General features: G+C 50.7%; 1 protein-coding gene across 1 annotated transcript in view; it reads left to right on the top strand.

Annotated features, from left to right (window-relative positions):
* ZC3H3 (zinc finger CCCH-type containing 3) overlaps positions 1–15,515 on the top strand; it is a gene marked incomplete at its 5' end in the record, with an annotated part of 348,088 nt that overhangs the window by 42,114 nt on the left and 290,459 nt on the right. The window contains one exon of the mRNA XM_015418106.1: positions 13,807–13,963. Coding sequence (XP_015273592.1) covers positions 13,807–13,963 — 157 coding nt within the window. The remainder of the gene's footprint in view (positions 1–13,806; positions 13,964–15,515) is intronic.

Below are 15,515 nucleotides of genomic sequence, written 5' to 3'. Positions count from 1 at the left end.
TCCTCCTCCTCCTCCTCCTCCTCCGTCTCTTCCTCCGTCTCCTCCTCCTCCTCCTCCGTCTCCTCCTCCTCAGCCCAGGACAGGGCACAGCCAGCAGGGAAAGGGTCCCAGAGATCGCCTCGATGAGGCTCTGAGCCCCAGACTAGGATGGGGTCTGGGCACCAAGTCCTATGAGGTTGAAGGAGCTCAGTATGTTTAACCTTGGAGGAGAGGAGACGACTGAGAGGTGATAACCATCTTCGCGTACTTGAGGGGCTGTCCTATAGAGGATGGTGTAGAGTTGTTTTCTGTTGCCCCAGAAGGTCGGACCAGAACCAATTGGTTGAAATTGAATTAGAAGAGTTTCTGGCTAAACGTTAAGAAAAACTTCCTGACAGAGCGGCTCCTCAGTGGAACAGGCTTCCCTGGGAGGTGGGGGGCTCTCCTTCTTTGGAGGTTTCCAAACAGAGGCTAGGTGGCTCCATCTGACAGCAATGTGGGTTCTGTGAACTCGGGCAGATCATGAGAGGGAGGGCAGGGAGGGTGGCCTCAGTGCTTAGTTCTAGTGGCCCTTTCTCACACGCCCAGGGAAATGCCAATCCCCACTTTGGGGTCAAGCAGCAGTTTTTCTCCAGGCCAGTTTGGCCAGGGATCCTGGAGGTTTTTTGGTTGTCTTCTGGGCATGGAGCAGTGGTCACTGGGGGTGTGTGGGTGGAGGTATTTGTGAATTTCCGGCATTGTGCAGGGGGTTGGACTAGATGCCCCTGGAGGTCCCTTCCACCTCTTTGATTGTACCGCATCCCACAGTGACAGCGAGGACAACATCAAGCAGCATCAAGCAGGCAGGCCGCAGCAGGGGCATCCGCCATGGCATTGAAGGCATCGGTGGCAGGCCAGGTGCCCAGGGAGGCTCCAGGGGCAGCCAGGAAGGCAGGCATGTTCCGCCCCATCAGGGAACAGAGGGATAGGTAGGACCTAGCAGGGGCCGGGGGGGGGGGGCAGCTTGTTAAAGCCCAGCACTCCAGCGATACAGATGGAGGTTTGCTCACCTCTGCCTGGGTCCCATACGGCTCTCGCCTTGCACTGGGGGGGGGGGCAGGGAGATGCTGAGGGGTGGAATCAGGTATATAAAAAGGGTCCATAAGTGAAGCCAATGTTGGATCAGGCCAAGGGCCCATCCAGTCCAACACTCTGTGTCACACAGTGGCCAAAAAGACCAGGGGCTATCAGGAGGTCCAGCAGTGGGGCCAGGACACTAGGAGCCCTCCCACTGTTGCCCCCCCCCCAAGCACCAAGAATACAGAGCATCCCTTGCCCCAGACTGAGAGTTCCTCTCTATACCTTGTGGCTCATAGCTACTGATGGACCTCTGCTCCATAGAAGAACATAAGAGAAGCCAATGTTGGATCAGGCCAATGGCCCCTCCAGTCCAACACTCTGTGTCACACAGTGGGCAAAAATACCAGGGGCCATCAGGAGTTCCAGCAGTGGGTCCAGAACTCCAGAAGCCCTCCCCCTATTGCCCCCCCAGCAGCAAGAATACAGAGCATCACTTGCCTCAGACTGAGAGTTCCTATCTATGCCTTGTGGCTAATAGCCACTGGTGGACCTCTGCTCCATATGTTTATCCAGTTCCTTCTTGAAGCTGTCCATGCTTGTAGCCGCCGCCACCTCCTGTGGCAGTGAGTTCCATGTGTTCATCACTCTTTCGGTGACGAAGGACTTCCTTTTATCCGTTCTAACCTGACCGCTCAGCGAGTTCTTGTATGGTGAGAAAGGGAGAAAAGGACTTCTTTCTCGACCTGCTCCATCTCATGCCTAATCTTATAAACCTCGATCATGTCACCCCTCAACCGTCGTTTCTCCAAGCTGAAGAGCCCCAAAGCGCCTTAACCTTGGGTTAAAGCTGATGGGCTGGGGAGGAAGAGAGGCAGGTGCGCAAAGGGAGTTAGCTGGCCAGGGAGGAAGAGGACTGGGGAGGGGGGCTGAACCCCCTCTCCTCCCATCCTCCCCCCGGGGGGGGGGGGGGTCACCAACGCGATGGTGGAAGGCGGCAGCCCTCAGGGGGCCCTGGAGGGGTATGATGTTCCGTATATCTGATTCTGAACCTGGCTCTTTTGCGGATACATGAACCCAAAGAATAGGGCCAGTACACAGAGGAGACATTTTTCTACCAGTCCCTATGTTTGCAGAGAAAGCCGAAAGGGGGGGAGGGAATAAGTGTTTTTAGGGAACGTTATCTCATGATGCATCTTAGAGAACGGAGGAGCCAGGAGGAGGGGAAGTGGGTGGGGTGGGGGAGGAGGGGGAGCTTCTGCGCACCTGGTGCTGCTGCTGAGTATGAGTGGCCAGGAGGAAGAAGCGAGGTCAGCACTGCGGGTGGCTCTCTTCGTGGCAGCTGTGGCAGTGCGGATGTGGAATGGAATGTCCCCAAGAGGACGATCTCCCCCTTGGTGCTTGGGGGGGTGTCAACAGTGGGAGGGCTTCTAGTGTCGTGGCCCCACTGGTGGACCTCCTGATGGGACCTGGTATTTTTTGGCCACTGTGTGACACAGAGTGCTGGACTGGATGGGCCTTTGGCCTGAGCCAACATGGGCTTCTCTTATGTTCTTATGAATTGGATAAACATATGGAGCAGAGGTCCATCAGTGGCTATTAGCCACAAGGTCTAGATAGGGACTCTGGGGCAAGGGATGCTCTGTCTTCTTGGTGCTTGGGGGGGTGTCAACAGTGGGAGGGCTTCTAGTGTCGTGGCCCCACTGGTGGACCTCCTGATGGGACCTGGTATTTTTTGGCCACTGTGTGACACAGAGTGCTGGACTGGATGGGCCTTTGGCCTGAGCCAACATGGGCTTCTCTTATGTTCTTGTGTTCCCTGGCCGTCTTCGAGCAGCGGCTGGACAAATCCTCCTTAGGGATGCTCTAGGCCAGGGGTGGCTACATTTGCTTAATGTTTGAGCCACATAGGATAAACGTCAGATGTTTGAGAGCCACAAAGACATGAACAAATAATACACATTTTACTGATAAATATGCAAATTCCCTTTTTATTAACATTAAACGAGCCTGTCAAAATAATAACAAAAGCGGTAAAATCAGGTATTGATAATGATATTTAAGAAGAAGAAGAGATTGGGTTTATACCTCGCCCTTCACTACCCAAAGAGTCTCAGAGCGGCTTGCAAACTCCTTTCCCTCCCCCTCCCCACAACAGACACCCTGAGAGGTAGGTGGGGCTGAGAGAGCTCTGGCAGAAACTGCTCTTTTTCCAAGAACAGCTCTTATCAGAACTGTGGCTTGCCTGAGGTCATCCAGCAGCTGCAAGTGGAGGAGTGGGGAACAAAACCCGGTTCTCCCAGATTAGAGTCCGCGCACTTAACTACTACACCTAACTGGCTCTCTTTATTTATTTGTCCAATGATATTTATTTGTTTCCTGATGATATTTCGCTTCCCCAGCCGGCCTGCCGGGAGCCACACAATATGTGTGAAAGAGCCGCATGCGGCTCCCGAGCCACAGTTTGGTGCCCCCTGCTCTAGGATGACCCTGCATTGAGCAGGGGGTTGGTCTAGATGGCCTGTAGGACCCCTTCTGACTCTGTGGTTCCAGGATTCTGTGCTTCTAGGGTCTTGGTATTGTGTGCTTCTTTTTTCTGAGCTGTGGTGGCTCAAGTGGTTAAGACGCTGAACTGCAGGCTGTGGAAGGTCGGTAGTTCAGCAGTTCGAGACCCGAGTGTGCCGCATGACGGAGTGAGCTCCTGTCTCTAGTTCCAGCTCCTGCCAACCTAGCAGTTCGAAAGCAAGAAATTGCAAGTAGATAAATAGGGACCACTTTGGTGGGAAGGTAACAGTGTTCCGTGCGCCTTGGTGTTTAGTCATGCTGGCCACATGACTACGGAAACGTCTTCGGACAGCGCTGGCTCTTCGGCTTTGAAACAGAGATGAGCACCGCAACCCTAGAGTCGGACTCGACTGGCTTTCAAGCAAGGGAACCTTTACCTTTACCTTTCTCTGAGGGGGAGGAATATGAGCACGGGGGAGGCCTGATTTTGCACAGTGCAAGCCGGAGGTTCTTGCTGTGAATCTTACCTCTGGCGTGTCCTCAGGCCAGCCAATCTGCTCTCAGTCTCAGTCCGGCGTCTGTAGCGTGGGGGTGGTAAGACGGGAAACCTCCAGGGCAGGAAGTCCTAAAACTTGATGATGGTACATTCAGAGAATGCCTCTGGGCATTGTTGGCGGAAGAAGCTGATGTCCTGAAGATATAATGCAAGTGGGAAAGTTCAGTGAGAAACCTGGTAGGAGGCAGCCTGTAAGACATATTGAATCCTAGCCGCTTCTTTTTTTCTGTATTAACGCCTGTACTTTGTGCTGTGCACGGAAGGTAGCAGGGGGACAGGGCAGATGCTGGAGTAATTTATGTGTGGTGGTTTTCTTCTGTTGAGAGGCCAGCTTCACCAGCTGAGGCTCGTGAGCTGTCTGAAAGGGTTGCCCATGGCACAGCACTTTGCAGCAGTCTAGCAGTTGTTGACCATAGGGACTTTGTCCGTATGGTCAAAGCAATGATATTCCCAGTATGGCTGCGAGAGTTGGATTATAAGGAAGTCCAAACGCCGAAGAATAGATGCTTTCGAATTATGGTGCTGGAGAAGACTCTTGAGAGTCCCTTGGACTGCAAGGAGATCCAAACAGTCAGTCCTAAAAGAAATCCACCCTGAAAGGCCAGAGACTGACGCTGAAGCTCAAATACTTTGGCCACCAAATGAGAAGGGAGCCCTCCCTGGAGAAGACCCTGATGCTGGGAAAGACCGAAGGTCAAAGAAGGGGACGACAAAGGATGAGATGGTTAGACAGTGTTATCGAGACAACAGACATGAAGTTAAGCAAACTCTGGAGCACAACGGAAGACAGGAGGGCCTGGCGTGATGTGGTCCGTGGGGTCGCGAAGAGTTGGACTCGACTGTACGACTGAACAACAACAACAACAACAAGCAGTTGTTGGGTGCTGGGAGGAGCTCGTGGGCACCACTGCAGCCTGGTTTTGTGGATTCTGCTGTGGACCCGGGAGCTCTCTGAGGTTTTGAAACTTGATGACAAGGGAGCATTGGACCTCCCTGTTGAGTCTCTAGGTGCTCTTCTCCTCTGTTGCATGACCAACCAACCATCCAGGCTTTGGACTTCATAGTAAATTTTTTTATAGTGCTTTTAACCTTGCCTTTCCCCTCCCATCCTGCAGGACCCAAAGTGATTTATTGCAAGTCACACGACACATTATTACAGTGTGCGGGCTTGTAACCTACCCAAGAGCGGCATAGAAATAAATAGAATCTCACTGTTTCCTGGAGGTACAGCCACGTTAAATCTCTTAAGTTGCTCCAATACCTGGCTTTCATTCAGTCAGTAAGATAGATCCGAATCCTTTGCAAACAATCCTTAATTAACAGGGGGCGGAGAAGAGAAATGCAGCTGAGGGTTGATTAATATGCGTTTTTCTCCCTAGCCGGTGTGTGTTTTATTGCAAGGCAACAGAAGGTCTTTAAGCCCAGACTTACAGCTCTAACTTCCTGCCTTTTGTGGGAATTACGAGACTTAACATTACCTTAATGTACCCCTTTTTGTCTTTTAATATACTTTATAGCAGTCCTGCCTTTTATTAGTGCTTACCGGCAGTGGCTTGGCAAAATTACAGCTATCGGCTGGTAGGTTGCGGAACCGGAAAGCACGCATGCTTCTTGAATGCACTGCCATATCGAGGGGTGCTTTGAAGCAGGGGTGTTCAGGGCACGCCACGCAGCTTGTGTGTCCGTTTGCAGATCTGATTCACATGGAGCTTTCAAGACAAGCTCTATTTTGAGGGGGGAAAAATATTCCTAACCCCTCAAGGTTGCAAGCCTCAGGTTGACAGGGGTAAGTTTTTCTTTCCTTGGTGGCCGACCGTGGTGTCTAAAATGTCTGAAACTTCCTTGCTCAGTTTCTCTTAGCTAATAGGCGCAACGATTTCGTCTGTCTTTGGGCAGCCTGCCGTAATAGAAGTATAATCCTAGCAGTTTTGAGCGATAGTTGAAGACGGAGTTCTTATTTAGCTGTGTGGTTGTGCAGAGACGATGTCGAACTGGCATAGGAAAAGCAGGCAGTGCTTTTTAAAACGAGCCCCTCTTGGGAAAAAATCAAAAAGCAGGGTAGAGCTTATTTTTAACAAACGAACTTTTTATAAAAGTGTCTGTGATATACTAAGCTCTGCACGGGAATCAAATCAAGCAGGTCCCTGTCTGCAGGCTCACAAAGGAAAGGACAGATCACATAGGTGCCTTGAACATGTTTTAATGGAAATAGCGGGGCCCGTATATTTTAAATAAGAATAAAATATTTATTGTCCCATCTGGGAATGGTGGGGTGGGGGAACCCCTCATTCGCTCTGTCCCTGACCACCCGAAGCCTGTTTGAGTTTAAAATATCTTCTTATGCAGTTTTCGGTGTATCTAGATAGACAGGTTTGTTTCTGCCGATCTAGACTTGAGCAAATCTCCAACGGAAGAGATTTGAAAGCCGAAGAGCGGCTCCTCAGGAAGTGAATGTGTCCTGTGGATCTGTTGGTGGGGGGAAAGAAGCAGAAAGATCGTAGCATGACTAATTCTGCCGATCGTCCCCCACAGCCTGGAGTGAGTCAGCTACGTAAACCTTTTTTAAAACCTCCTCCGGATAGGCAGTCTGAGAATTATGATGTCTCATCCTGGGGCTGTCAGGTACCCCTGAAAAGCTTGTGGAAAGAGAAGACAGGTCTTCTATCCACTGAACAACTGAAGAATTAGCTGCTGTAGATTTTCCGGGTTGTCTGGCCGTGGTCTTGGCATTGTTCCACACATTCCCGAGAGCACTGTGGTCGGGGAGTCAACATCGCCTGACTGTCCCTGGCCCCAAGGATGCCAGACTGGCTATCACCAGATCCAGGGCCTTCTCAGTGGCGGCTCCACACTGGTGGAACGAGCTCCCGGAGGACATCAGGGCCCTGCGGGTCCTTCTACAGTTCTGCAGGGCCTGCAAAACGGAGCTCTTCCACCAGGCTTTCGATTAGGAGCCGCCACTGAACGAGCTACTGAACATCTATTGCTGGCACTTTCTTTGGGATAGTCATACGGGGCCAACTACAACGATCGCCATCTGCACTGGATCGCTTGTATGTAATCTGCATTTTATATTTTATTGTTGAATTTTATCTGCTTTATTGTAAATTATTATTGTACGCCGCCTTGAGCCTGGCTTGTCAGGCAAGGCGGGATAGAAATAGAAATAAATAAATAAATAAATAAATTGTGGGACCTGACGTTTCACCAGTAGCTGTGACTGGCATCCTCAGAGGTCTAACACAAAAAGATGGAGTACTCTCTGTGTGTCATGGTGAGAAGAAAAATGGCAGGCGCCTTGTGTCTCACCTTGACACAGAGAGTACTCCATCTTTCTGTGTTATACCTCTGAGGATGCCAGTCACAGCTACTGGCAAAACATCAGGGACCACAATGCCAAGACCACGGCCACGCAACCCGGAAAATCTAAAGCAGCCAATGAACTACGGCCGTGAAAGCCTTCGACAGCAAACTGAAGAATTCTCAGGCTGGATTACGTGAACCTGTTCCAGAAACTGTGGAGCTTTTCTCCGGCATGAGGAACCTTTCAGTAATGTGAGATGACAGAGGAGATCTTGTGCCAAGGAAACCACTACTGTTAGCGGAAGGGATCTGTCCGATGCAACCCCCTGCTTGTTTTTTTTTTTTTCCAGTTTAGCAGTGTGAGTTGCTTGATGTTTTGCAAAAAGGATCTAGGGGTCTTAGTAGACAATACACTGAACGTGAGTCAGCAGTGTGATGCGGCAGCTAACAAGTCAAATGCTATTTTCGGCCGCATCAACAGAAGTACAGTGTCCAGATCGCGTGAAGCGATAGTATCGCTTCACTCTGCTCTGCTTTGACCTTACTTGGAGTCCTGTGGTCACTTTTGGGCACATCACAATTTAAGAAGGACATCGACCAGCTGGAACGTGTCCAGAGGAGGGCAACAAAGACGGTGAGGGGTCCGGAGACCAAGTCCTGTGAGAAAAGGTTGAAGGAGCCGGGTATGTTTAGCCTGGAGAGGAGACGACGGAGAGATGGTACGGTAGCCGTCTTCAAGTATTTGAAGGGCTGTCTGTCCTATAGAGGATGAAGTGGAGTTATTTTCTGTTGCCCCAGAAGGTCGAACCAGAACCATTGGATTCAAGCTAAATCAAAAGCGTTTTCAGCGAACATTAGGAAGAGCTCCCTGACAGAGCGGTTCCTCAGTGGAACGGGCTCCCTCAGGAGGTGATGGAGGCTAGATGGCCATTGGACAGCAAGGTGAGCTCAGGCAAATTGTGAGAGGGAGGGCAGGAAGGGATGAGCCAGTGTGTGGCTCTTGCAGCCCTTTCTTATATGCCCAGGGTTCCCTCTAGAGATGTAAAATTTCCCGAAATTTTGAAGCTTGGAAAAAAACCCATTTCCCCCCCCAGAAAAATGGAAATTTTCGGAAAAATTGAAAAAAATGCTACATTAGCATTTCTTTTGTCTTTTCCAGATTGAAAGTCATTCTGTTACTTTAGGGACATAAAATATGACTATGGACATTTTTACTTGGCATGAAATTATCATAACTAGCCTATTAAAAATATAGTGTATCCAAACAATTATTACAAACAGAATACCCACCCACATGCAAAAACAAAACTGAAACCTTTTTCTTTTCTTGTGACAATAGCACCTCCTAAAGGAAGAAATGCATCTTGTTCTTGCATTGGAGAGTTCAGTTTGTAACCTAGGACCTCCTCCCAAGCAGGCTCAGGGCGGCTAACAATGTTTGGCACAGTGCGCCAGAATCATAAACAATTAAAAACAATTGAACAATTAAACAGCTCAATAGTTAAACGATTTAAAATTAAAGCGCTCACAGTATTAAATCGCAATGGCGTGCCATGTCAAGGAGCACCCAAGGATCTCAGGCTCTGTACTCCACAGGATGGTGAATACGATGTCAGTTAGGCGGGCCTTACGCCACAGACGTTAATTGTGGGCACTGAGGGTAGTGGCGGCGGCTCCTACTCAAAAGCCTGGCGGAAGAGCTCCGTTTTGCAGGCCCTGCAGAGCTCGTTCCGCCAGTGAGGAGCCGCAGCAAGCCTGGCATCCCTGGGGCCTGGAATAACTAGTCGATGTTGTGACCCTGACCATAGTTTTAGAAGAAGAAGAGAAGAGAAGAGATTGGATTTATACCCCGCCCTTCACTTGGAGTCTCAGAGCGGCTTACAAACTCCTTTCCCTTCCCCTCCCCACAACAGACACCCGGTGAGGTGGGTGGGGCTGAGAGAGCTCTTGACAGAAACGGCTCTTTTCCAAGGACAGCTCTGACAGAACTATGGTTTGCTCAAGGTCATCCAGCAGGTGCAAGTGGAGGAATGGGGAATCAAACCCTGTTCTCCCAGATTAGAGTCCGTGCACTTAACCACTACACCAAACTGGCTTTTAGCCTCCAACTCACACATTTCTGTCTTAGCTCAGGAAGGATGGGGCTCCAAAGCAAACTTATTTCTGCAGTAGCCAGGTTGCTCGCTCACAACTTTAACGCCAGTAGCTCACAAAGTAGAATTTTTTGCTCACGAGACTCCATAACTTAGAGGGAGCATTGGCCCAGAGTAATGCCAATTGGCACTTTGGGGTCAGGAAGGAGTTTTCCTCCAGGCCAGATCGGCCCAAGGATCCTGGAGGTTTTTTTTGCCTTCCTAAAACAATCCGTGGCGTCCCTGGAGCATGAGGGCTTGTGGTTGCGATAGATTGCCCCGATGTGTGCTTGCAGGAGCGTAGCAGGAGGCACAGCAACTGGGCAGAGCCCCAACCTGGTGGGACTCTCTCCTAAGGACCACCAGGGCCCTGCGGGATCTGATGCAGTTCTGCAGGGCGTGCAAGGCAGAGATGTTCCGCCAGGCTTTTTGCTCGAGGGCAGCGACGGTTCCGTCTTGTATGTCCTTCTGTGCTCTCTGCTATTTGCATCTACCTCACCCCCAGCCCCCCCGTCCGTGAAGTAGCCAGCAGTTGGAACGGGGATTGGTGTAAATTATTCGCCATCTGACTGTTTTAAATGTTTTATTAACATTTTAACTGATTTTATCTTGTCTTTTGTTTTCTGGCTTTGGTACATCGTGGCAGGGATTGGGCAGTTCATAAATATAACAAATAATAATAAAATAATAATACCTGACAGGGCAGGTACCAAGTGCTAGACGTACAACTCCGTTTAGCAGGGATTACCCTCAGGGTCGTTGGCGGCAGTGAGTGGTGCCAGTTTGTTTTTGAACAATCCGTGGAGATCCCTGGGGAAATTCCTGGAGAAGGTGGGTTTTGGGGAGAACACAGGAACATAAGAGAAGCCAATGCTGGATCAGGCCAGTGGCCCCTCCAGTCCAACACTCTGCCACACAGTGGCCAAAAATACCAGGTGCCATCTGGAGGTCCAGCAGTGGGGCCAGGACACTAGGAGCCCTCCCACTGTTGCCCCCTCCCAAGAATACAGAGCATCACTTGCCACAGACATAAGAGAAGCCAATGTTGGATCAGGCCAATGGCCCAGCCGGTCCAATACTCTGTATCACACAGTGGCCAGAAATACCAGGTGCCATCAGGAGGTCCAGCAGTGGGGCCAGGACACTAGACACCCTCCCACTGTTGCCCCCCCAAGCACCAAAAATACAGAGCATCACCTGCCACAGACTGAGAGTTCCTACATATACCTTGTGGCCAGTGTTCCCTCTAAGCTGAGTCAGTGTGAGCTAGCTCAAAGTTTTTTAACCTCCAGCTCACACATTTTTGTCTTCTGTCAGGAAGGGATGGCTCCGGAGCAAATTAGTTTATGCAGCAGCCACATCGCTCACTCACAATTTTAATGCCAGCAGCTCACAAAGTAGGATTTTTGCTCACAAGACTCCACAGCTTAGAGGGAGCATTGTTTGTGGCTAATAGCCACCGATGGACTCTTGCTTTATATGCTTATCCAATTCCCTCTTGAAGCCGTCCATGCTTGTAGCCGCCGCCACCTCCTGGGGCAGTGAATTCCATGTGTCCATCACCCTTTGGGTGAAGAAGGACTTCCTTTTATCTGTTCTAACCCGACCGCTCAGCAATTGAGGGATCTCAATGGGATATAATGCCACAGAGTCCACCCTCCAAAGCAACCATTCCCCTGCCCCCCCAGGGAATGGATCTCTGTCAGAGCCAGTTTGGTGCAGTGGTTAAGTGTGCGGACTCTAATCTGGGAGAACCGGGTTCGATTCCCCACTCCTCCACTTGTACCTGCTGGTGTGACCTTGGGTCAGTCACAAGCTCTGGCACAGCTGTCCTTGAAAAAGAGCAGCTTGTGTCAGAGCTCTCTCAGCCCCACCCACCTCACAGGGTGTCTGTGGTGGGGAGGGGAAGGGAAAGGAGTTTGTAAGCCGTTCTGAGACTCCAAGTGATTCTTCTTCTTCTTCTTCTTCTTCTTCTTCTTCTTCTTCTTCTTCTTCTTCTTCTTCTTCTTCTTCTTCTTCTTCTTCTTCTTCTTCTTCTTCTTCTTCTTCTCTGTCATCTGGAGACCAGCTGGAATCCCAAGAGATCTCCAGGCCCCACCTGGAGGCTGGCAACCCTGCTTGCAGGTCTGTTCCTTTGCCGTGCCCACCATCTTGAAGATGCCTGCCTCTTGTTCATGAGCCGCATTTGGTCCCTGTCCTAGAGAAGGCAGCTGCCCTGCGGCCCACCTTCAACAGATTTGATTGTGTCCAGTTCTGATCTATGGCCATTAGAAGTTGTCCAACTTAGCTAGCAGGGGATATTACGGCTGCCTTCCCTAAGGCAAATGTGGGGGGGGGGAATCAGACAAAAATATGGGTCTCCCCCCTTTTCTACTTCCCACCTTGCAATAATTTTAATTAGAGGATTCCCAAGGGTGGGGGGATAGAGTCATCTCTTCAAATCAGTTATAAAACCCGCAGACTTAGTCTCAGCATGTCGTGTCAGCTTTAATTATCTGGGCAGTTATAGCTGTATGTTATAAAAGTCAGGCAATTAGATGCATTCCTTAAAGCTGCGGAGGGAAAAAAAAATTGCTGGCTATCAAGAAGGGGAAGAAACAGAATCAAACATATAACTGTTAATTGCGTCGAGCGTTTGGGAGGAAAAAATGGTGTGTATATCACATTGCAAAATATTGTGAAAGTAAAAAATGATTAAATACATAAATCTGCTGGGGGAGTGTAGATGTCGGAGATAAAGGTATTCTTTCTAAATGAGTTCAAAACCTGTCCAAAGACACCAGCAGCTTCCGTAGGGAGGAAGGAGCTGTAATATTCAAGGGTGGGCGAAGACCACCTCCCCCCCATACCCACCCCGGGGGTACTTTAAGGCTTGAATCTTAAGAGTTGTAGGAGTCCAGAAGGTCACCGTTTCCAGCCCCACGAGAATGGAGATGGCTTTCTGCTGATCGTCCTGCAGTCTGCCTGTGGTGTGATGCAGCGACAAAAAAGGCGAATGCAATCTCGGGCTGTATCAACAGAGGCATAACATCCAAATCACAAGATGTGATAATTCCGCTGAACACTGCATTTGTCAGGCTGCACCTGGAGTATTGTGTGCAGTTCTGGAGGCCTCACATCAAAAAGGACGTGGACAGAATGGAGCGGGTGCAGAGGAGAGCAATGAGGACGATTGGGGGCCTGGAGGCCAAGCCCTGTGAGGAAAGGCTTGAGGGACTTGGGGATGTTCAGTCTGGAGAAGAGGAGGTTGAAGGGGGACAGGATTACTCTCTTGAAGTATCTGAAGGGCTGTCGCTTAGAGGAGGGCAGGGAGCTGTTCCTGTGGGCAGCAGAGGATAGAACTTGCAAGAATGGGTTTAAATTGAGGGCGGGAAGGTACCGGCTGGATATTGGGGGAAACGTTTTGACAGTCAGAGTTGTGCAGCAGTGGAATCAGGGAGGTGGTGAGCTCCCCCTCCCTAGCAGTCTCTAGTCTGATCCCGCATTGAGCAAGGGGGTTGGACTAGACGGCCTGTATGCCCCCTTCCAACTCTGTGAGTCTGTGATTCAATGACTACAGTACCTGGCAGCTGCTTGCACGCAGAGTGGATCGCTGCAGGTATCTCGAGCAAAGGAGCCAGGCTGTATTGTGCACTGCCAGGGAAGAAGGAAACCTACTAAGCTGATCTGAGGGAAGAGAGGTGGGGCCCAGGGTCTCCTTTCCCTTCTCTGCCCTTGCCCCCCCCCACTCCTGCCTCCCTTTGCACCCAACGACACGCACGTCTGTTCCTCCTTCCCCAACCCCCTAGTAGTCCTGCCGTAAATCTCCTCCCGCAAAAGATGCCTGCTGTTCCAGTCCCCCTCGAAAGCTCTGGGAAAACAGGCAGGCCTTGCAGGGCGCCTGCGGTTCTCCAAGGAAGGACCTCCCTCACTGCTTCAGGGAGCCCGTCCTACAGAGCGGGAGCCCCTGTGGAAAAGGGGGTGGGTGCCAATCGGGCCACCCTAAGTGGTGGGATAGCCAGCGGGTGGCCGCCTAAAGACCGTCATTGGCCCACAGGGACATGGGGAAGGTCTAATCGTGGAATCCTTGGATATTATGAGCTGGTCCTGGTTAAACACCTACATCATGTCACTCCGTGTGCATTTCGGAGGCAGTCTGGCTCGAGACCGTTTTCTTCTCTGAAATGTGGAGAGGCCCAAAGACCGTCTGTGTGCGTTTCGGGTAAAGGTTGTCGGTGGCGTCACCCTTGTGTTCTTCACGCCAGTTTTAATCACCCCCCCCCCTTTCTGTTGCAGGCTCCGGCTTCCTCCGCGTCACAAGCCCACCAGCCCATAAAGTGGTCAACACTCGCTACAGGATAGTGAAGAGGACCGCGGCTGCTCCTTCGGGAGCCGCAGCATCGTTCGGTAGCCCTGCTCTTGGCTGGAAGTCCAGGCGGCTCTCAGCATCCAGGTAAGTTTTCCCGAGGTGCTGGAAATAATCGCTCTGGCGGCAGCGGCGGTGGGGGTGGTGTTTTGGTGACCTTCCTTCCACGGAGGCGCCGTCAGACTTACTGCCGCGGTCTGAGCCACAGGAAGGCCTTTCTGGAGGAAGGCAGCGTTTTGTCTTTGGCCATGAGGAAGAGTTGCCCAGAAGGACCTTAGTCCAATTCCTTGGCTCCTGTTGACCATCTTCACCTGCTGTGTTTAGACTTTGAGTGGATGTGTTGTGGGAGTGCCATGGTCAGATCTCTGTACATCCTTTTCTTACTTCAAAGCAGCCGTGGTGGGTGGGTGGGGGCTGCCAGTTTGTGGATGCAGCACTATGAGGATGTGTGTAACCCTTTTGTCGCTGAGGGGGGTACAAATATTTGTTTAAAAAGATGCTTCCAGACTGATCTTACACACTTTTTCTCAGAAGTAAATCCCCCAGGGTTTCGTGGTGCTAGCTCTGCGTGGGGTTGCGGTACCATCCGGTAGCATTCATGTCTTCGTCCGGTAGCATTCATGTCTTCGTCTGGTAGCATTCATCTTTTCGTCTGGTAGCATTCATGTCTTCGTTCGGTAGCATTCATGTCTTCGTCTGGTAGCATTAATCTCTTCGTCGGGTAGCATTCATCTCTTCGTCCGGTAGCTTTCATGTCTTTGTCCGGTAGCATTCATGTCTTTGTCCGGTAGCATTCATGTCTTCGTCCGGTAGCATTCATGTCTTCGTCCGGTAGCATTCATGTCTTCGTCCGGTAGCATTCATGTCTTCGTCCGGTAGCATTCATGTCTTCGTCCGGTAGCATTCATCTCTTCGTCCGGTCGCATTCATCTCTTCGTCCGGTCGCATTCATCTCTTCGTCCGGTCGCATTCATTTCTGTTCCTGGCCTTGCAGCTGGTAGACCACATGAGCGGGGAGAAGTAGGGCAACAGTAAGCCTTTTAGGATGCAGGCGCCTGAGCAGGCGAGTGGAGCTGAGGATGAGCAGTTGCTCCCTGACTGATTAGAGCAGCAGCTGGCGGACTAAGCACTGCGGTCTCGGAAACGGTATTTATTTCTTTGCTTCATTTATATCCCGCTTTTCTCCCCAATGGGGACCCAAAACGACAGACATTGTTTTCTTCTCCTCCATTTTATCCTCACAGCAACCCTGTGAGGTAGGTTAGGCTGAATGTGACTGGCCCAAAGTCACCCTGTGAGCTTTCGTGTCAGAACAGGGATTTGAGCCTGGGTTTCCCAGAGATTAGTCTGATACTCTTAACCGCTACACTACGCGGGCTCTCGTGTGATACTATTGATACTGAGATATGAGATGCTATTGATGCAGGTACTGGGAAATGTCCTCCTTCCTCTCTCAAGGCAAAAATGGATTCAGGTGGGTAGCCGTGTTGGCCTGAAGTAACAGAACAAAGTTTGAGTCCAGTGGCACCGTTAATAAAACTTTGTTGGTCTTAAAGGTGCCACTGGTCTGAAAGCAAAAATGGGTTTGTAAAGTAATTAACAGGGCACTTCCAAGCGGCACCTATTCCCCCCCCCCACT

This window comes from Gekko japonicus, unplaced genomic scaffold (assembly GCF_001447785.1).
Source record: "Gekko japonicus isolate JY-2015 unplaced genomic scaffold, Gekko_japonicus_V1.1 scaffold1481, whole genome shotgun sequence".
In the NCBI taxonomy this organism is placed as follows: domain Eukaryota; kingdom Metazoa; phylum Chordata; class Lepidosauria; order Squamata; family Gekkonidae; genus Gekko; species Gekko japonicus.
Note: the sequence above shows the minus strand (reverse complement) of the source record. Positions and strands in the feature narration are given on the sequence as shown.